Below are 23,058 nucleotides of genomic sequence, written 5' to 3'. Positions count from 1 at the left end.
CACTCTACTATCTAAAGCCCTAAAATGCCTTCCCATTGCTTAAAGTCTAAAACCCTCAGCATGGCTTACAAAACTTTTTGTAATTTAGATTTTACCTCTCAAAAGCACCTATGCTTACAGTCAAAATGATTCCCTTTCACATCCACAACAGCTCTCTCAACTCTTTGCAAACAATATTCTCTATGCCTGCCTGAATCACTATTCTCCACACTTGTTTCACCCAGATATCAACTACACAATATTTGGGAATCATCATCTCTCCCCACTGGAAGCCTCCTCATACACCCAAGTCTGGTTTAGAGGGTCCATCTATAGCACCTTCTACTCTACTTCTCTTCTCCTCCAAACACACATACCATTTGTAACACTAATCATACAGAAAGCGAGGTGAGAGAAGGGACTATCTGACTTCTTTTCCACTGTATTTCCAGTATTTATCATAGTGCTTGGTACACAGGAGGAGTGCAATAAATATTTACTAAATAAATGAATTTAGATGCTTCAACATTGAAGCAATTTTGCATAAATTCAAAAGAAAACTTTGAAAGAGTTCATTGTCTTATTAAATCTTATCGTGTCTTCCAATCCTACGCCCCTACAAATCCAACATGAACCCCACTCATTTCAACCAGCACCCCTAATTCTCTTATCAACTTATATTGCACCCTTTACATTTTGTATCTGTGTCTCCAAACCCCAGTTAATTTAGCAGTCTAATTTCTATCCTTCAGGTCCTAAGCTGCTCAACTCAGGGGCTCCACAAAGTTACATAATCTTTCTAACTGGCTCCATTAAACTTAGATTTTCTAACCCCACTTGGCTGTCAATATAACTTCAGTAGTGCTTCCCCTTATTTCTGGCCTGTTCTCTCTCCTAGCATATGTCTAAGCTTTTGCCACTTATCTCAAGCCCCCAGATATGCTAGGCCTGTTCACTCTCGGTACATGATCCTGCTCCTTTCTCACCAAGAGAAGGGGGAATCAGACACAAATCCTCTTATTTTGCTCTAGACTTTCTTTCCTTTTCTTTGTATCTTTTCCCCTCAACCTGAAGCTTTTATCTGCGCTCTTGACCCCACTCCTTCTGGTCTGCTCTTGGGCTCTACCTTACTGATTTTGGTACTGTCACATCTTACATTAATTTAACCTGCACAAAGGCAGCTCTACACAAGGTTCCATTGTGTGTTTTCACTGTGTTGCATCAGCTGAAGTCACATTCATTCCACTGCTTGTAGAGTACTGTACACTAAGATGGCAGGTCATAGCTCTTCCATACCTGATATGCCTAATTAATCGGGAGCTTGAAGTGTCATAAATAGAGAAGTGATCGTGTTGCTGTTTTGCCCACTCCAGCTCATCCCTGTTGAACTAAGCAGTGCTTGACATCATCTAGCCAGATCATAAGGCAGAGGAAAGAACTATGTGCTGTGAATGGGACTGAGACACAGTCATAAGTCATCTGCTCTCCCACAATCATCAATTATCGGGCATCCTCACCAATGAATTCATCTTCTCTTGGTGATTTGATTCTAGTGGTTAAAACCATGCTTTGTGTCCCCCCCAACCCCAAATATGACCTCAAATATAAGCCATCAACAGCCATTTGAGAGTCAGCAATTAGAATCCTGGAGATAATACAGAGAGTCTTAGACCACATCTCTTCCCATATTGCTGTTTCCTCTAAGCCTTCAGTGCTTTTAGTCAGCATCTTTTTCTAAGTCACAGAAATCAGTAAATATCGGAATACATAAAACAGAGAAAGGTCTGAAGAGAAATGGACTGCTAGCTGATAAATGGCTGGTGAGCTTCAGGAGGGAGAGGTAGGGGTGAGGACTGTCAATTCAAACAAGAATGCAAACCACTCAAACATCTCATAAAGCACTAAACATTTCTGAAGTCTGGCTGGGAACTTTCAGAAAAGAACAGAGACCACAGTTCCTCAGATCTACATACCCATTTCCTTCTCCCCCTACCAAACACACACACTTAGCAAAGACTGTGCATTCATTATGGGACAAGGACTGAAGAAGCAAGAACTCACTCTGCAAATAAAAGAAAAAAGGCAAAGCAAACCCTTTACACTTACTCCACCCTAAAGCAACTACTAATTATGTTATGCTTTGATCTTTTCAGCCACGTTCACTCACATATATTACTGTCAATATCTTTGGGGAAAAAAAAAAAAACATGTAAGCAGTAAACATTTTAAGGACCTTTCACAAACCAAATGACAGCAGGTTTTTATTAACATATCTTACAATGTTGATTATTCCTAGTTTTGTAATTTCTGCTTAATTATAAAGATCAATTTAGCTTCTACAGTAATGTACTGTATTTAAATGATCATTCATACAAGATATCACACCAGTACATTTTTTTGAATAATATACACACATCACTCTAACTTGGACCTGTTATTTTTAAAAGTGGGTTTATAAATGGGACTTATAAAAGTTATGGGGAAAAATTAAAGTTCTAGTTTAGCAGCATGCATGTATGTATTCAAGTACAATTTTCAACCAAGTGCTTTTTTAAAATTTACCGGTGACTAATTCACCAATATCAAAATAAACACTATCAAACACCCAAATTTTAAAGTTAAGGCTAATATTTTCACTTCACATCCATATGCACAACCATAAAACATTCCATTTTAAATAAGTAGTAATCAAAGTCTGAATACATTATACCATGTATATATAGCATCAGAGTTTCAAACTGTAGAATTATTCAAGTTCATGAATCCTGTAACAGTATTTACTAGAGATGTCAATTAGCATTTTGCTCTTCAACCACACTTACAAATGGTCTGGTATTCATAATGATCAATGCAAAAAGTATGACAGGCTGAACTTATGATACAGTATTTAAAAAAGTAGCAATGTGTTGGAAAGGACAGCTATTTAGTCAAACAGAATCATTGAGTCTTACAGAAAGTTATCTTAATATTTTGGAAATGTATATAAAAATAGCAAGCTATTTCCATGTATTTTATTGTAGAACTATAGGTAATTTTTTGACTTTCTGAATACATTTGAATATGTACTGCTCTGCTTTCCATATTTTAATGCAAGGCCATCATTTAATGTCCATTTTCATACTCTTGTAATGTCATGTCATTACAAAAATTTTTTAGAACATGGATCTGACATTATTTTTATATTTTATCATTAGATTTGTTTAGTTTATTTTTACATGTAAAAATGTAATTTTATATAACAAGCCATGGAAGTCCAAAGTACCAGGGATTGCTTGACAGCACTATATATTAAATAATCATTCAATTACTGAATCATTTAGGAAAAAAAAATCTTTGTAGCAATATGTCACATGCTTTTCAGTAATCTTCCTTCTCACAGAGTGGGTTTTAGCTCAATCATTCCCATTTTTACTGATTTTTAAACGCTGCAAACATAAATTGTTTTTCACAGCAGTTTCTAAGAAGAATGCAGAAGCATGGCTCATTCATGAGGGTCATCACCACTGTGCCTTTTTTTTTCCTTTTAGGAAATCGAGAAGAAATAGTAGTGATTACACTGCACAAATACAATATAGCTGAATCTCTTGAGCTGAAAGGAAGTTCCAAAATTTATGGTTCATTTCTGGGGAAGTCTGAGTATTTCTAATACAATCATATAAACAAAACCTTGTTTGGTAATAAAAGGTGGGCATGCACAGAATCAACATCTGCCCAGTGTATGTTCTTAAACCTCTTGATTTTATAGTAAGATTTGTTATTACCTCTAGTAATTCATCCAACTGAAATGGCAAATTTTGATTTTAAGGACCCCCCCAACCACACATATGCCCCCCAAAATGTACTGTATTATATTAACAGCAGCTATCTACTTATTTTACAGCTATTTCAATTATTTACCTGGGGAGAAGATTTATGAAATTCCTGAGAATGAATTAAGTTTTCAGCAAAGCCTTAAACTTTTAACAGATTCCTCACAATAAGAAAAAATTTTAAAGTTCTACTATTAGACCAACTTTTACTATACAGTATTTCACATAAATCATGTTTTACATTTTTTTCTAATTACATACAGAAAAATTCTCAAATCAACACAAGAATGGCAGAGGAAAAAAGATGCATTATGCTTAGCAGATGCAAATTAAAACACACAGAAAGAAGCAATAAAATGTCAAATAAATCACACCCACTCTAAGTATCAATGAATAGCTGATATGCATTGTTGGGAGAATCATTTCTGAATGAGTTTGTGAACAAGTTGTGCTTCTTATTAATTGTGCACTTAAAAAATGACCACTAAAGAATAATTTAACTTGTTATTAATGTTCTCCAGATATTAAAAAAAAAATTATACCATTAACGTGATTACCAAGCACCTAATTTTGGAAAGGCTTCATAATGTATGTTTTCTTTTTCTCCCTCAGCAAAAGTGTTAATCCCCCAAATTAAGTTAAAGCTTATTGTTGAAAAATAAATTCGTAGCGAAAATGATGATATGATGCAATGCTGAGGTGGAGAGTCACAGCCCATTGTAATGTGGACCCCATCTTTTATTGATGTGATCAAAAGTATGAGAAATCCACTGTTGCTCAAGAACTTTGTATCTTTCCTTACAAATGTAGAGAGGTTTGCCTCGCCTAGAACAAAAAGGAAAAAAAAAAAAGTATTAATATCATACAAGGAAGATTTCACATGCATTTCTTTCTTTTTTTTTCTGAGACAGTCTCTCGCAGTGGAGCACTCTCAGCTCACTGCAACCTCCACCTCCTGGGTTCAAGCAATTCTCCTGTCTCAGCCTCTCGAGTAGCTGGGATTACAGGTGCTCACCACCATGCCTGTCTCCTTTTTTATTTTTTTTATCTTTTATTTACTTATTTCTTTTTTGAGACAGAGTCTCACTCTGTCACCCAGGCTGGAGTGCACTGGCACGATCTTGGCTCACTGCAAGCTCCACCTCCCGAGTTCATGCCATTCTCCTGCCTCAGCCTCTCGAGTAGCTGGGACTATAGGCACCCGCCACCATGCCCGGCTAATTTTTTGTATTTTTAGTAGAGACGGGGTTTCACCATATTGTCCAGGCTGGTCTCGAACTCCTGACCTCAAGTGATCCACCCACCTCAGCCTCCCAAAGTGCTGGGATTACAGGCGTGAGCCACCACACCTACCACATTTCTTTTTTTACTAGATTCTTTTTTGAGACAGTCTTTCTCTGTTGCCCAGGTTGGTGTGCAGTGGCACGATCACAGCTCACTGCAGCCTCCACCTGCTGGGCTCAAGCGATCATTCCACCTCCTCCCGAGTTGCTGGGACCACAGGTATATAACCACCACACCTGGCTTATTTATTTTTTTGTAGAGATGAGGTCTCACTATGTTGTCCAGGCTGGTCTCAAACTCCTGGGCTCAAGCAATCCTCCTGCTTCAGCTTCCCAAAGTGCTGAGATTACAGGTATGAGCCACTGGGCCTGGCCAACAGATTCTTTGTGGCAAAAACCTCACATGGTAATTTGGTTTATTTCATGTTTCCTCAACATATTGATAGGGACAATAGCTCAAAAACTAGAAATAGCTCTAAATTAATGACTGTCAGAATTTCTTAATATTAAAAAAATTGTAATTACAAAGCCAGGAATAGCATATTGGTTTTCACTGACCAAATTTCAATAAAACACCTGGATATATCCATGAACATCTAACCTAAGATCCCGGTCTTCCTCTCCATGAGCATCCAAATACACAGAACCCCAGAGGCAGAAGCGGTGACCTCGAATGATGATAATTACCGATGCATTGATCAAAAGGAAAATACCTGTTCCTGCGCCACAGTTCTGGGAATGCTAAAAAATTAAAAATATATTAATGAACTTCATAATCAAATAGGCTTTATAATAAAATCAAGAATATCTTAATGCCTTCTAAATAATACAGTGATTTAAAAATAGTAAGATTTCATTTAAGTTAAACTTATAACTCCATTCCTAACACTTTATTATTAATACATTAGGAGGTATTTGGGTAAGGAATATCTAGTAAAGCAATTAAGAGCTAACCTAATTCAGAGTCTAGTATCTTCAACAGCACAGATGACTTTTGTTTCACAGCACATTCCAAAGTACATACCATTAAAAGGATAGTAGGTGAAAGGAGAACTAGAATTGTACTCAAGGAAGGATTTACTCACTTAAAGCCTCAGAGACTTTCTTTTTTTACTCTTCTACTGGATTAAAAAACACACACAATCCCTATATGTATTATATACTTAATTCAAAGAGCAGTTAATATGAAGAGATGGCTTGACCATATTCTGTGATATGAGATCTGTGTTTTCATAAATTTTGTATTATCTACTATTGCTTACCAGTACACATTCACAGTAACTTTGTTGCTTGCAGCAAAGTCCTTTCAGGCATACAAAAGTACCACACACAAGGCAAACAGCAGGATCTTTAGGAACCTTGGTGCAGACACTACAGGTTTTTCTGTGGTAGTACTGAAAAATGGTGTTATAATTCTCAGGCAACTGTAGTAGGTGTGGTAATTTCCATTTTGACTCTTGGATAAGCAAGGCCTAAAACATTATCCAAAAATATTCATTAGTTTTATGTATTTAAGTCACTAACACAATATATTTTTTAAATGTATTTTTACAGAAAGAAAAATCTGCCTCCAAGAATGTGGCTTATTTTCTTTATTAACACTCCTCTCATTTCCATTTTATACATGACTAAAATAGTAGTTCAACAGTTACCATTATCTATTTTAATGTATTATAGTTTCCAATTACAGTATGATTTAATTTTTTAGATTAAGCACCTTAAAACATTTAAACTTGTTATTACTTTAAAAGAAAAACACCATCTCTAAGCATGCAGGGAAAATACATCTAATTGTATTTGACTTTAAACATGCATAGTGCAAAGGTTTTTAAAAGTTACGTATTTTTTAAAACCAAGTTTTGATCATTCTCGAACAATTGTTTAGCTTTTTCTTTAGGGCAGATCATGGTTATAACTCATTTTTTCTACTTTAATACTTTATAATGTAGAATTTCTTTCCTAGAGTATGTACAATTCATGATACCTCAAGCTGTTAAGATCTTTTATATCCATAAGTGCTGGGCTACAATTCTTTTCATAAATTTCTTGCTATAAGAATAAAAAAATTGTCAAATTAGTTAAATTTCCCTGAAGGGTATGCTTTATTAACTATTTGCAGCTGTATAAAAATACTGGCAACAGCACTAAATTTTTCTAGATGCTACTCCATTCACACTTAGATAAAATGTAGAGTGAGTCTATTATCTTAAGAAACTGTAAGTAATAGTCAGTTTAAATGGAGATCATCTCACGTTACCTACATGCAGCCATAATCCACCTAAATCAGTGGAGTAACTAAGCTAGCTTGTTCCTCATCAACAAGTTCATGGATTAAGTGTCCATGGAAGCAATGATAAGAACAGTATACAATACATCATTTGCCAATACTCAGCGCCCAACCCTGGACTCCAAGGATGGCACATTCTGTAATGAGTTGATTACGGTGGAACCCTTCCATTAAAGGGAAGGGATAACAATTTGTCCTCACTGAACTTGACACTTATTATAGGTTAGGCTGCATGTTATCCAGTAGCCCATAGCACATTACCTCCAATAATTTCCCTCATGAAGAGAGATGTAAGGCAACAGGTAGATGTCCATGGAATTCACTGATCTTAACATATATTCAATCATCTGAAAAAAGCAGTGGTATTTTAAATCATGAACTACAATACTGATTTTCTCAGTGCCACAAAAATTATGAAATTCATGAAATTTACAAACTTTTAGATGGCACCAGCTGGAAGATATCACCTACAGAATGTGTATGCTCTAAACAGCAACCAGTATATATGGGTGACCTTTTTCACAACTGGAATGCATATGTATGGAGATGGAAAGTATTTAACAGCTGTAGCACCTCTCATGATTACACCTAAAATTCGGTCTTGCCTTTCCTGTTGCAGCCTGTGTGGAGTTCGCTCATGGGTCTCTGAGACCCAAAAATTGAGAGCATTTTCGCACCCCAGGGGCTGCGCCTGTGCCATGCCACAGAACAAATATATTGAATTACACTGTAAATGCCATGGATATCGTTTGGATTACCATGAGAAAAAGGGAAAGAAGGAAAGTTGAGAGGCTCATGAACATTCAAAGAAGGCAAAGAAAATGATTGGTCTGAAGGCTAAGCTTTATCTTAAACAGCACCATGCTGAGAAAATACAAATAAAAAAGACCATCAAGATGCATGAAAAGAGAAACACCAAACAAAAAAAAAGACTCCACAGGGAGCAGTACCTGCCTATCTGCTGGACAGAGAGGGACAACCTCAAGCTAACGTACCTCCCAGTATGATTAAGCCGAAATGAAAAGAGAAAGCAGGAAAATGGAAAGTCCCTCTGTCTAAATGTAACTTGCCCAGGGAGATACAGAAGTGTTAAGAGTTATTTGAACAGGGCCAGGTGCAGTGGCTCATGCCTGTAATCCCAGAACTTTGGGAGGCCAAGGTAGACAGATCATTTGAGGTCAGGAGTTCAAGACCAGCCTGGGCAACATGGTGAAACCCTGTCTTTACTAAAAATACAAAAATAGCTGGGCATGGTGGCAGGCGCCTGTAATCCCAGCTACTCAGGAGGCTGAGGCAGGAAAATCACTTGAACCCAGGAGGTAGAGGTTGCAGTAAGCCAAGATCGCTCTACTGCACTCAAGCCTGGGCAACAGAGTGAGACTCTGTCTCAAAGTTATTCCAACAGGAAAGAGAAAGACGAAGGCATGGAAGAGGATGGTCACTAAAGTCTGCTTTGTTGGAGATGGTTTTACAAGAAAACTACTTATCTATGGAAGATTCATCAGGCCAATGGGCTTGCGTTTCAAGAAAGCCCATGTAACACATCCTGAACTGAAAGCCACCTTTTGCCTAACAATACTTGGTGTAAAGAAGAGTCCCTCATTCCCAAGAAGAGTCCCTCATTCCCAATGTATATAACTTTGGATGTTATTACCAAAGGTACTGTTACTGAGGTGAATGTGAGTTGGGCAAGGTTATTTGAGGAAAATAGGCTGTGATTACCAACAATCCTGAAAATGATGGATGTATAAATGCAGTCTTACTGGTCTGACAGCACTTTCATAGATATTTATTGAAGACTACACACCATTTGAAAAAATTGCCATTACTGTGATGTTTCTGAATACTACCAAACAGCCTTACATGTCTGCAATCAAGAGATTTATTAAACTGTAAACATTAAAATGGAAAAAAAAATTCGGTCTTAAATTTCTGCTTCACTGCTATTCTGGACTCTTCTGCAGATTTACAAGCTATGTACTATTTATCCTCTAGTACGGTTTATAACATCACAAGGATGGCTTATCGCATTGCCTGGAGGGATTGACCATGACTATCAAGAAGAATAAAAATATTGCCATACAATTGGTAGAGCAATATTTTGGAACTTAAAAACCCCTACCACCACCCCACCATAGACCAAGCTTGAAAGGCAGAAATTTAACACAGAATGATTACAGCCTTATAGAAACAAAGACAGGACCAATCACCAGAAGCTCAGCCCTCTCAGAATACAGTTTGTTATCACATCCTTGCTCAAACAAATCCAATCAGTTGAGGTGTGCTGGATCACGGATGGTAAAAGAAGAAAGTCATATATATTTGACTGTATATTAGCTGCAGCTTTATGACTACTTGCAAATCTTGCTTACTGTATCATATATCTTTGCAACATTTTCATTCTCTTACTATTGAATTCAGGGTGAGTAGGTACTAATTAAAATTTTCCAGACCATCTGGGTGTGAGCACAACAAATGAGAGGAACAATGGACATCTCTCAGAGCTACTCGATGCAGAGAGGCCTGATGATGTAAGGACTATATGTGACATCAGGTTGCTTATTTGGGAAAGCCACAGATGCATTTGCAGTCATAATTAAAATGGTTACATCATTTTCAACAGCAGAAGTGAAACTGTGAATGAGAAGAAGGGTGTGTATGTGCCAGAAAGGTAAGATGTGAAAGTAGTGGGCCACCAGTTTGTTTTTTAAATCCTCCTAGCATCCTTTGCTGCTTTCTTATATTAATAACATTATAAGTTCTTTTGGAAAATAACCCCTTTTCTTGCTCCGTACAGTTCTGATGGGGCTGTCCCCAACACAAGATCCTGTCCCACCACTGGGGTATACGTATTACAACACTTAGGCCAACCAGATTCTCTCTCCCAGGAATCTGAACCTTGAGCATGCAAATGAAAGGAAAGAAAAAGTTTGAAGCTTAGTTATCTGGTGGCAGCACTTCAGAGAAAACAGATCAGAGATCTTTGTGGTTTCTCTTCTTCCCAAGCGATGACAGTTAAGCTCTTCAATTCTGCACGTTACCAAGTATGTTTCCAATGAATCTTGTTTTTTTTTTTCTGTCATAGTTTGCTTTGGTTTTCCTTATTTTAAATCAGAACTGGATTTTGTTGTTTCCAAACAAAGAATCTTAACTGATAAAAAAAATTCAGAAGTAGTAATTCACAGAGAGTTTTTCAAGGGTAGTACTGTTGGACTATACAGCTCCTGTCACCATTTACCCTGCTAAGTCTCTCTATACAGATTTAACATTCCTGAGAAAGAGAATCTGGTTGACCTAGGGTCAGGATCAGGGTTAGGAACACAAGAGTGGAGCAGGGACACAAGTGGGGATACAGGTCAAATGGTGGTGTACTTACATAACTGGCAAAAATTCTGCATTAGCATAAATTAATAAATTAATCAAATGTCTACTATACTGCCTCTACAATAATTATCACCCAATTATATAAAAAGATTAAATATTTTAAAATGATAAATTCTTATTTTCCATCAGCATACATACCAATAATCATTCAGCTAAAATGTAGGCTTGATTTTAACCTATGGCTCATATGAAGACAAACTCTGGGTGTGCTCATTACTTTTTTCCCTGCCTTGGTTCTACAATTATACCCATCTCTTACTCCATGTCATTCTGCATAGGTTTTCAGACATCAAAGTATGATGTCAAATTATTGCTATATGCTCTGTGAATAAAGAAATTACTAGACAGGAAGATATTTGTATATATAATATGCAAGGTTCAATTAACTTGAATTTCCCTTTCCTTTTTTTTTTTTTAAAAAGGGTATAAAATGAGCATCTTTTTAAGGATTTCAGCAAAAAATGGAAAAGAACAAAAGCAGAGACATTTATAGCTTATGCTTATCTTTTATTATTCACTCCAATGTTTTAAAAATGAAACCTAGTCTGACACATCCATCTGAAATATTTTTTTATTGTCCCTTTGATATTCAAAATTAAAATTCTCACTTTCCCTGAAACTTGGCTCCCCTTTAATACGTTCTATTTCTGCCAAAGACACCACCCCACAACTTAATTATTCTACAAATACTTATTAGGTGACTAGTATATATGAGGCACTTTCTAGAAACCGGGGATAAATAAGAAACAATTTCTGCTTCATGGAGCCCACATTCAGACACATTAAAGAAACAAATGTAATAAACATGACAACTGTTAGAGACAGTCACAAAAGTACAGCCTTATAGAACAACAGAAAAAAAAGGGATTAGGATGTAAGGAAGATGGACTATCAGACAGATCTTCATGGAGGAAGTCACATTTATCTTAGCAAAGGTGATTATTAATTACTTAGCAAACAGTGATTATTAATTCAACAGAAGGGTAGGAAGGTTGCTTTAGTAACAGCAATAAGTAATGTTCTGAAGTTTAAAAATGTATAGCATACTTATGAAACATTCTTTTGTGATTTGAACAAGGTAATGGCAGAGAAGGCTATACGATGAGATGGAAAGGCAAGCAAGATGGTGAAGATCCTTGAATGCCATGCAAGGAGTCCATACCTTCTTCCATACGCAATGGGGCATCAGCAATGGTGTTTAAGCAGCCGCATGTTCCTACTGTAGCTATATATACTAGACACTACTCTCCTAATGATTGGAGTTCAAGATCTTAAAGTCATGTACATCTGGTCACCAAGTCCTATATTTTTCTCAAATGTCTCTTACATTAGTTACTTTCCAAGTTTTACAATCAGAAAAATAGTCTACATTTTTTTCACCACCTAAATATTTTCTGGCTTCCCTTTATCCTTACTTTAATTTATCCACTAAAAAGACACCAGAATTACTCCCCAAAATACTACTTTCATCACATTATTCAATTTTTAAAAACCTGTAGTTCTAGAATTCTGAGCCTCCAACCATGGCATACACAGCCACTCACTGCTGTTCCCACTCTACTCATCTTCAATACAAACCCTTTAACTAGCTGAGCCGGTAGCATAGGCCCAACAAATTTTAAAGTTAAAGACATGACCTTTTAGATCTGCTAGTCCAATTTGTTTTAAAAATATAAGCCAGTTCTTCAAACAAAAATGTAAATTCCTTGTCTACCTTAAAATTCCTTTGTATCTACCAAGTCTAAGCCTGTGATTACTTAAGGTATTCAATAAAAATCTGCCGACCCCAAACAAACAAAGTATTGACTAATGCCTTACCTTTGTTAGCTGAAATATTTCTTCTGTTATACTCATAAATACAATCTACATAAGTAAACCATTTTTCAATTTAATCAGGTTTTATAATTGCTGTCAAAAACAGATGACCTAAAATTTAACAGTCTTCATTATTCTCTTACCTATTAGCATATCACCACCGTGGCAAGCTAGTACAACTCTTTTAACATACCTTTCCTTGTTCTGCATGTCTTTCAGCAAACGATTTTATCTCAAAACACCACTGAGTTATAATATCAAATGCTGGGACTGGCCAATCCAGACAGGAGGCACTGATGAATGGATGTTCTGTTTGGTAAAACGTTGGCAGAAGTCCCAGGCAGCTGGCAAGAACTGAAAATTCTTCTTCTTCCTTTTAGACATGAAATAGGAAATTCTGAAAATATTTCATCAAGAACATTTCCTATTACATAGATTTTAAGGGTCACCCTCATCAATTACTTTGAGACAACAAGAAAACTTTCTTAACTGAGTCAACTGAAAAAAAGTGAAGGGAGTAGGAGAAACAAGAGAGAAAAAGGTTCCTAGCTGTTATATCTAAATATCCCCAAACTACATCTCTTTGAAATATAACTCCTAAATGACATCTGCTTCTTTTATACATTTATTTTTTAAATAGAGTATATATATAGCTAATGGTTCTATAGAACCTAGCTACTCTATGAAAGCAAATGTTAATTTGGGGCAAAGAGAAAGTTATTTCTGGTTTAAAACGTTTAGGTTATCAGTGTGGATAAGGAACAATAGTAAAAACATGGAATTCACAAGAAAGAGTGCTAAATAATGTGCCTAGACTTTGAATGAGTGTGAAACAAAATCAGTTTTAAAAAGGGGGGTGGAATTGTTAGGAGTCAGGTAATCCAAAGCTCTATTTGCTAATAAAAGTACCAGAGATATCAGTGACCAAGAATTCATATCTTAAAAGTTGATTTTCAAAGAAGCTTATTAGTCTTAGAAACACAGAAATATATTCCCCAATCCCTCTTTATTTAACTGAAAGACCACATAGGAAGCTAATGTGTCTACTCTCCCTTGTCCACAGAATCAATTCCTATTATCCTCCAAATTCCAGCTCACTAGGGAAGCCTTCCCTGACACCATTTAATGAAACCTCAGACCACTCAGCTCCATTCAGATATAATTAGTCCTTCATACCTTGTAAACACTTTTATTCTTGCATTTATGTTTCCTATTACTTTATTTATTTTTTATTTTATTATTATTATACTTTAAGTTTTAGGGTACATGTGCACAATGTGCAGGTTAGTTACATATGTATACATGTGCCATGCTGGTGTGCTGTACCCATTAACTCGTCATTTAGCATTAGGTATATCTCCTAATGCTATCCCTCCCCCCTCCCCCTACCCCACAACAGTCCCCAGAGTGTGATGTTCCCCTTCCTGTGTCCATGTGTTCTCATTGCTCAATTCCCACCTATGAGTGAGAATATGTGGTGTTTGGTTTTTTGTTCTTGCGATAGTTTACTGAGAATGATGATTTCCAATTTCATCCATGTCCCTACAAAGGACATGAACTCATCATTTTTTTATGGCTGCATAGTATTCCATGGTGTATATGTGCCACATTTTCTTAATCCAGTCTATCATTGTTGGACATTTGGGTTGGTTCCAATCTTTGCTATTGTGAATAGTGCCTCAATAAACATACGTGTGCATGTGTCTTTATAGCAGCATGATTTATAGTCCTTTGGGTATATACCCAGTAATGGGATGGCTGGGTCGAATGGTATTTCTAGTTTGAGATCCCTGAGGCATCACCACACTGACTTCCACAAGGGTTGAACTAGTTTACAGTCCCACCAACAGTGTAAAAGTGTTCCTATTTCTCCACATCCTCTGCAGCACCTGTTGTTTCCTGACCTTTTAATGATTGCTTTAAAATCAAATTTGCCTTCTCCATAAGACTGTGAGTTCTCTGGAGGTAGGAACTCTGTCTTCCTAATGCTTGGCACATAGCAGACATTCAACAAATGTCTGCAAAACTAATTATGCACATTAAGTACAAAATTCTGAAATATGCTACAAAGAAGAAATGCAGATGAAAAAGAAAAATTATATGCAAGCTGAGAAACATGTTAATTTTCAAATATCTAGAAATTTGCAAATCTTCCATTTATATAGTTTAACAAAGAAGGCATTTTTAAAAACTTTACTGAGCTATAAATCCACATATCATAACATTCAACCATTTTATGTATAGTTCAATGAATTTTGGTAAATGTATAGTCATGCATCCACCACCACAATACGGTTTTAGAATAATTCCATCACACCCTAAAATTTGCTTATGTTCTTATGCAGTCAATCCTGGCCCCTACTCTTTGGACCCAAACAGCCACTGATATTTCTACTATTAAAATCATACAGGATGTAATCTTTTGTACCTGGCCTCTTTCACTTATTTTGAGACTCATTCATGTTATACCACATTTTGTTGATGCATTCACATGTTGATGGTTGTTTCCAGATTTTGACTATGAATTTGGCTATTATGAACATTCATTTAGAAGTCTAAATGTAGACATATGTTTTCATTTCTTCTGGTTGATACTTAGCAGAACTGCTGGGTTGTACAGTAAGCATATGCTTAATATTTTAAAAAACTGCCAAACTTTTCCAAATTGACTATACCATTTTGCATTCCTATCGGTAATGAATAAGACTTCTAGGACTTCAAATCCTCGCCAACACTTGGTATTATCACTTGTGATATTAATTGGTACTTCTCTAATGAAGAAGGATGTTGAGTATCTTTTCATCTACTTGTTGGCCATTCATATATATTCTCTTAAGAAGTATCTATTCAAGTGTTTTGCCCACTTTTGTGTTGGGTTTTTGTTTTCTTACACTTGAGTTAAAAGAATTTTTGACACATTCTGGATACAAGTCTTTTTTCACACAGCTAGAAAAAGTTTTAGGTATAAGCCACATACCATAAATGTTACTCTTTTAATATATACAATTCAGTGGTTCTCAGTATATTCATGAAATTGTCATGAATATACTGCCTTGCCAGTATCTAATTCCAAAATATTTTCATCACCCCTATTGTAATTTGAATTATGTTATTAATTTCATTTTCAGATTGCTCACTGCTAGTGTATAGAAATACAATGAAATTTTTGTACATCTATCTTGCATCCTACAACCTTGCTGAACTTATTAGCTCTAATAGGTTTCTTTGGAGATTCCTTATGGTGTTCTAGAGGTAAGGTCATTTTATTTGCAAACAAACTGTTTTACCTCTTCCTTTCCAATCTGGATGTCTTTTTTTCTTTTTCTTGCCTACCTGCCTTGCTAGAAAATTTAGTACAATGCTGAAAAGTGGTGAGAGCAGGCATCCTTGTCTTGTTCCAGTCTTGTTCCTGTCTTTCACTATTAAGCATGATGTTAGCTAAGCATTTTTGATATGCTCTTTATCAGGCTGAGAAAATTCCCTTCTATTCCTAGCTTTGTGAGTGTTTTTACCATGAAAGTACATTAGATTTTGTTAAATGCTTTTCTTTGACAAATGAAACGATCATATGGTTTCCCCCCCAATTTATTCAATTAATATGTGAACTAAATTAATTGACTTTTGTTGTTGAACCAACTGTGCATTCCGGGATAAACCCATTTGGTCATGCCCATGTTCAATGCAGCATTAGTTACAATAGCAAAGATATTAATCAACCTAAGTGTCCATTGATGGATGAGTGAATAAAGAAATAGCCCTCTGTATTCAGGAGTTCCATATCCACGTATTCAACCAGCCATACATCAAAAATATTTTTTAAAAAAATAACAATACAAATAATTATAATAACTATTCATATAGCATTTATATTAGGTATAAGTAATCTAGGGTGGAGATGATTTAAAATATACGGGAGGGTGTGCATATGTTATAAGCAAATACTACACTATTTTATGTAAGGGACTTGAACATTTAAGGCTCTTAGTATCTGGGAGGGTTCCTGGAACAAATCCCCTATAGATAGTGATGGATGACTATATACACATGAAATATTATTCAACCTAAGAAAAGAAGGAAATGCTGTCAATTTGTCACAACATGAATGAATCTGAAGGACATTATGTTAAATGAAATAAGCCAGTCACAGAGAGACAAATACTGCATGATCTCACACTGGAATCTTAAAAAGTAGAAGCAGAGTAGAACGGTGGTTGCCAGGGTCTGGGAGAAATGGGGAGATGTTGGCCAAAGGGTACAAACTCTGTTATAAGATGAATAAGTTCTGGAGAAGTAATGTACAGCATGATGACTATATTTAATAATACTGTATTGTATACTTGAAATTTGCTAACAGAGTAGATCTTAAATGTTCTCATCAGAAAACAGATAACTATGTGAGATGACGGATATGTTAATTAGCCTGATTGTGGTCATCATACACAATGTATACATATATCAAAACATTACATATTGTATACTATATATATAATTTTTACTTGTCCTTAATATTTATAACTCAAATATTTCTTGTACCTCAATAAAGCTAAAAGAAAAATACCCATTTGGCTATAGTGTATTATCCTTTCTATTGCCAATATTTTGTGAAGGCTTTTGCTTCTATGTTCATGGGAGACATGGGTTTGTAGTTTTTTTCATAATGCCTCGTTCAACTATCAGGATAAAACTGGCCTTATAAATTGAGTTCAGAAGTGTTCCTTCTTCCTTTATTTTCTGAAATAGGTTCAGGAGTATTGGTACAATTTCTTTCTTAAATGTCTCACAGAGTTTACCACAATGTTATCTTTGTTGGTATAAAGTTCTTGATATTTCTTTTCTGGATGCGTAACAATTATATAAGTTTGATAACTAAATTAATTTTCTTACTTGATATACATATATTCAGATTTTCTATTTCTTCTTGAGTCAGTTTTAGTAATTTGTATCTTTCAAGAAATTTAACCATTTTATCTAAGTTGTCAAATTTGTTGGCAAATGTTATCTATATATTCTCTTATGGCTCAATATGGATGTCTTCTCTTTCATTCCTGATATTGGTAATTTGTACCACCTCTCCTTTTTTTTCTTATCAATCAGCTCTCTTCCAGCTCAGCTGAGCTCCTGTCATCTAGGTTTATCCATTTTACTGATCTTTGCAAAGAACCAGATTTTGGACTCATTCATTTTCTCTACTGTTTCGCTATTACAACTTCATCAATTTCTGTTCTGATTTTTATTATTTCTTTTCTTTTACTTGCTTCAGGTCTAATTTGCTCTATTTCTAGCTTCATATGGTAGAAACAGATAATGATTTAGATCTTTCTTCTTTTTAATTTTTATGCGTTCATTTTTTAATTTTTTTGAGACAGAGTCTCACTCTGTCGCCCAGACTGGAGTGCAGTGGCACAATCTCGGCTCACTGCAACTTCTGCCTCCAAAGTTCAAGTGATTCTCCTGCCTCAGCCTCCTGAGTAGCTAGGACTACAGGCGCACACCACCATGCCCGGCTAATTTTTGTATTCTAGTAGAGACGGGGTTTTACCATATTGGCCAGGCTGGTCTCAAACTCCTGACCTCGTGATCTGCCCACCTTGGCCTCCCAAAGTGCTGGGATTACAGACGAGAGCCACTGTGCCTGGTGCCTGGCTCTTCTTTTTTCAAAAAAAGTATTTGAAGTGACAAATATGCCTCTAAGAACTGCTTTAGCTGGATCCCACAATTTCAGTATATTGTGTTTACATTTTCACTCAGTTAAAAATATTTTCTAAGCTGGGTGAGGTGGCTCATGCCTGTAATCCTAGCACTTTGGGAGGCCAAGGTGGGTGGATCACTTGAGGTCAGGAGTTCAAGACCAGCCTGCCCAACGTGATGAAACCCCATCTCTACTAAAAATACAAAAATTAGCCAGGTATGGTGTTGGGCATCTGTAATCCCAGCTATTCAGGAGGCTGAGGGAGAAGAATTGCTTGAACCCAGGTGCAGAGGTTGCAGTCAGCTGAGATCACACCACTGCCCTCGAGCCTGGGCAACAGAGGGAAACTGTCTCAAAAAAAAAAAAAAAAAAAATTACTTCCTTGTGATTTCTGCTTTGAGCCACAAATTACTTAGAATTATGATGCTTATCACAGATTTGATGATTTTCTATCTGTTATTAATTTCTAATTTAATTCTGTGTGGTCAAAAAACACACTTTATAACTCACTTCTTTGAAAATTGATACTTTACGGCTTGACACATGGTTTATTCTAAAGAACAATATTCCATGTGTAGTTGTATATGTATAATATATATTCTGCTGTTTGTTGGAGAACTTATAGATGTAGTTATGTCATAATAGTGTTGTTCAGGTCTCTTTTATCCTAGTTGATTTGCTCTCTACTTGTTATTGATTACTAAGAAGGCACACTGAAGTCTCCAAATATAATGTAGATTTGTCTGTTTCTTCCTTCAACATTTGTTTATATAATTTGGGGCACTGTTATTTTGTGCATATATGTTTACAATTGTTATATCTTCTTGCTCTATTGAGAGAGGGAATTTATTTTACATGTAATGCACAAAATAACTTGGGAAGATGGGAACTGCCAATGGTAGAAAAACAGCAACACTTTTCCAGCTTATGACAGGAAACTCAAAAAATGTTTTGTATGGCAAGGAACAGCATAGCCTGGGTCCATATGTTAATAGTGCAGGGTCAGGGTTCAAACTAAATGTTTTCAAATTCTGCCTGCTTTACTTACGAGGTATGAATCTTGAGCAAGTTACTTCATCTCTGTGTGCCTGCTTCCTTGTCTGGAAAATGAGGATAATAACAGCTACCTCTCAGTTATGATGAAGTTTATTATTATTATTAATTTTTTTCTTTTAGAGACGGAGTCTTGCTCTGTCACCCAGGCTGGAGTGCGGTGGTGCGATCTCAGCTCACTGCAAGCTCTGCCTCCCGGGTTCACGCCATTCTCCTGCCTCAGCCTCCCAAGTAGCTGGGACTACAGGCACCCGCCACCACGCCTGGCTAATTTTTGTATTTTTAGTAGAGGCGGGGTTTCACTGTGTTAGCCAGGATGGTCTCGATCTCCTGACCTCGTGATCGCCCACCTCGGCCTCCCAAAGTGGTGGGATTACAGGCATGAGCCATTGCAGCTGGCCTATAATGAAGTTTAAATGAATTAAAATGCAAAGCACTTAAACAGTGCTTAGCATGTAGTCAATGTGTAGTAAATGCTAGCTATCATTATTTTTTTTTCATGGGAAAATTATTTTGACAGAAGAAGAAAAAAAGGAGATATATTAATGTTCTTCAAGTTTTAAGGAGGTGGGGGGGCTAGATAATCATGAGCCCCTGAGAGAATCTTATAACTATTTTCTTCCAATAAAAATGCACATACACAAACTACTTTACAAACAATGCTATGGAACTTAAAAGTTATGTGAAGCTGCTCTATTTAGAAATCCAGAGTTAGAGAATAAGACAGATTGATTTAAGAAGAGAGAAAAGATAAGGGAACTATATAGGTTACTATCATTAGTCCTAACATGGTGGTAGAAGTAGTGCTAGACTAAGATATTTAACTAAATTAGGAAGTCTAATAGATTACTGTGGAGAACAAGCTTGCTGTGTTAGAACATCTACTAGTTACCATTCTTGATTATTTCCTATGCTTAACAAAATGTTTGATTAAAAAATGTACTGCTAAGCTTGAGAGTCTCCAGACTATTAGAAAGAATAACTCAATTTAGCAGGACAGCTAAGACTAATGTTCAAAAATTCCATTAAGTTTCTACATTTTAGCAACACATAGAAAACATAACTCTTAAATGATTCTATTTATAATAAAAGCAAAAAAAAAAAGGCACAGGATACGTAGAAGCATTTTTTTTGGGGGGGTGGGGTGGGCCACTACCTATCACTTCCATGGCTCAAAATAGTACTGGATGTGCACTAAGACAACAGAGAAATAAAGACTGAAAATGGGACATATTACAGTATTTTCAGATTATTTGATCATAATTATATAGAATACCTAAAATAATAAAAAGGCAAATTATTAGAATAAAAAACTTTGGCAAGTGGCCAGTCAGAAGACTATACAAAAATCAATGGTATTTGTACATGCCAGGAAAAATTAATCAGATAATGTAACAGAAGATATCATTTAAATAGAAATCACAACCATAAAGCCTCTAGAATTAATTAGCTTTATAAAAAAAAATGCTCCAGACTTGGACGATTAAAAAATTCTATTAAAAGTGTTATAATCCAAGCACTTTGGGAGCTGAGGGGGGTGGATCACTTGAGGCCAGGAATTCGAGACCAGCCCGCCTGACCAACATGGTGAAACCGTCTCCACTAAAAATACAAAAAAACTAGTCAGGTGTGGTGGTGCGCACCTGTAATCCCAGCTACTTGGGAGGCTGAGACACAAGAATTGCTTGAACCCAGGAGGTCAAGGTTGAAGTGAGCTGAGATCGTGCCACTGCACTCCAGCCTGGGCAACAGAGTAAGACTGTCTTCCCCCACTCCCCCCAAAAAAAGTATTAAAACACCTAACTAAATGAATATATAAACCATGTTCAATGTCTTAAAACTATAAATTGAAGATAATTCCAAACTAAAATCTTGTAGGATTTTGGAAGTAACTTGACAGATTAAAAAATGTATATAAGAATAAAAGCTTGGCTGGATGTGGTGGCTCATGCCTGTAATCCCAGCACTTCAGGAGGCCAAGGCGGGCAGATCGCCCGAAGTCCAGAGTTCGAGACCAGCCTGGCCAACGTGGTGAAACCCTGTCTCTACTAAAAATACAAAAATTAGCTGGGTGTGGTGGTGGATGCCTGTAATCCCAGCCAGTTGGAAGGCTGAGGTAGGAGAATTGCTTGAACCCAGGAGATGGAGGTTGCAGTGAGCCAAGACTGCGCCACTGCACTCCAGCCTGAGCGACAAAGTGAGTCTCTGTCTCAAAAAAATAAAAAAGAATAAAAGCTCATATATAGCAAAAAAAAAAAAAAAAGAAAAAGCAAAAAGATGTCAAGAATAAATTGGACATTCACACTATCAGATACAATGTCTATAATAAAACCACAGTAATTAAAACAAACTGCTACTAGTACAGAAGCAAATAGCTTAATAGTATATAATAATCCAGAAATGTGAAAACTTGATACCATGAAAAATCAGTCCAAAAAAGTTAGATTATTTCATAAATAATTTGTACATAGTGTTGGAAAAACTGTCTTATCAAATAGAGAAAAAATTAGAGCTTTACCTCATACCACACCACAAAATAAACTCCAGACTGAATTAAAAATCTAAATGTGAAGATAAAACTATGAAAATAATAGAAGAAAATACAAAATAAATTTATAATTTCAGGCTGGAAAAGGATTTTTTTTTAATTTTTAATTTTTGTGGGTACATAGTAGGTGTGTATATTTCTGGGGTATATGATGGAAAGGGATTTTTAAAATAAGATTCTAAAAGTACAAGTCATAAAGAAAAAGGTAATCGTTCTAACAACATTAAACTGAAAAATTTCTATTCCACAAAGGACACTATGGCTAAACAAAAGCCAATGAAAAGATATCTACTATGCTTAAAAACAGAATGAAGATAATCACAGAAACCCAGTTTTTAAAAATGGCCAGACTAGGAACAGAAAGTATACAGAGGGAAATTTAACTGGCTAAGTATATGAATATATGAAATTGCATTTATAATTAGAGAAATGCAAATTAAATTAACCATAAGCATATGCTTTGTACTCAACTGACTGCCAAACATTACACACTGGCTAAGAAGAAGTGCTGGCAAGTATATGGGGGAAAACAAGAATCCTCTTGCACTGCAAATGGGAATATAAGCCTTGAGCAGCCATTTAGAAAAACAGATAGGTAGGATGTATCCTATGGCTCCAACAATCCCACAGCTGGTACACAGCCCAGAGAAACTTTATATTCAAGAAATCGTTATATTAAAATATACAAGACATTAGGTTCATAGCAACAGTTAATTTTTTTCCATGGAAGCAAAGAGTTGGAGGCAGCCTAGATGTTCATCAATGAAAAATAAATCGATGTGGGAAAAGTACACTGGAAGATGACAGCATGTATATGCTGGACAAAAGGATGATTTATGTCCCTGGTAGGACAGTGTGAGACAGGATTTATGTCCCAAACAAGACAGCATGAGATTTCATCATGCTACTCAGAATGGTGTGCAATTTAAAACTTAAGAATAGTTTTTTTCTGGAATTTTTCATTTAATATTTTCAGATTGCAGTATACCATGGGTAACAAAAACCACAGCAAAATTGCAGATAAGGGGGTACTATTGTATACACAAACAAAGTAAGATTACATAGATGACAGAAACTAAATAAAAGGAGAACAAATTTCTATCTAAAGCTCTGATCTCACTTTTCTCACTTCAGTTGAACAGGTCCACCTAAAGGGTCCAACTACCCCTCAATCTGAATATACACAAAATACTTTCATTCCATCCCCCACG

At 36.0% G+C, this 23,058-nt stretch overlaps 1 protein-coding gene and 1 pseudogene across 4 annotated transcripts in view; one reads left to right on the top strand and one right to left on the bottom strand.

The window, feature by feature from the left end:
* Positions 1 to 2,213: 2,213 nt before the first annotated feature.
* UBR3 (ubiquitin protein ligase E3 component n-recognin 3) overlaps positions 2,214 to 23,058 on the bottom strand; it is a 256,230-nt gene continuing 235,385 nt past the window's right edge. For 3 of the 4 annotated variants that reach the window (XM_054476978.2, XM_054476980.2, XM_054476979.2), the window contains exons 36-39: positions 12,751 to 12,930; positions 6,334 to 6,543; positions 5,673 to 5,812; positions 2,214 to 4,613 (exon numbers count right to left, since the gene is read on the bottom strand). In XM_054476978.2, the coding sequence (XP_054332953.1) occupies positions 4,496 to 4,613; positions 5,673 to 5,812; positions 6,334 to 6,543; positions 12,751 to 12,930 (648 nt within the window). In that variant the 3' untranslated portion in view covers positions 2,214 to 4,495. Of the gene's footprint in view, positions 4,614 to 5,672; positions 5,813 to 6,333; positions 6,544 to 12,700; positions 12,931 to 23,058 lie in introns of those variants that run through there. The other variant, XM_063648298.1, reaches the window with a different exon arrangement.
* On the top strand, positions 8,057 to 9,129 carry LOC129031115 (ribosome biogenesis protein NSA2 homolog; annotated as a pseudogene).

Source organism: Pongo pygmaeus, chromosome 11, assembly GCF_028885625.2.
Source record: "Pongo pygmaeus isolate AG05252 chromosome 11, NHGRI_mPonPyg2-v2.0_pri, whole genome shotgun sequence".
Classification (NCBI taxonomy): domain Eukaryota; kingdom Metazoa; phylum Chordata; class Mammalia; order Primates; family Hominidae; genus Pongo; species Pongo pygmaeus.
This window is presented reverse-complemented; position numbering and strand designations above follow the sequence as displayed.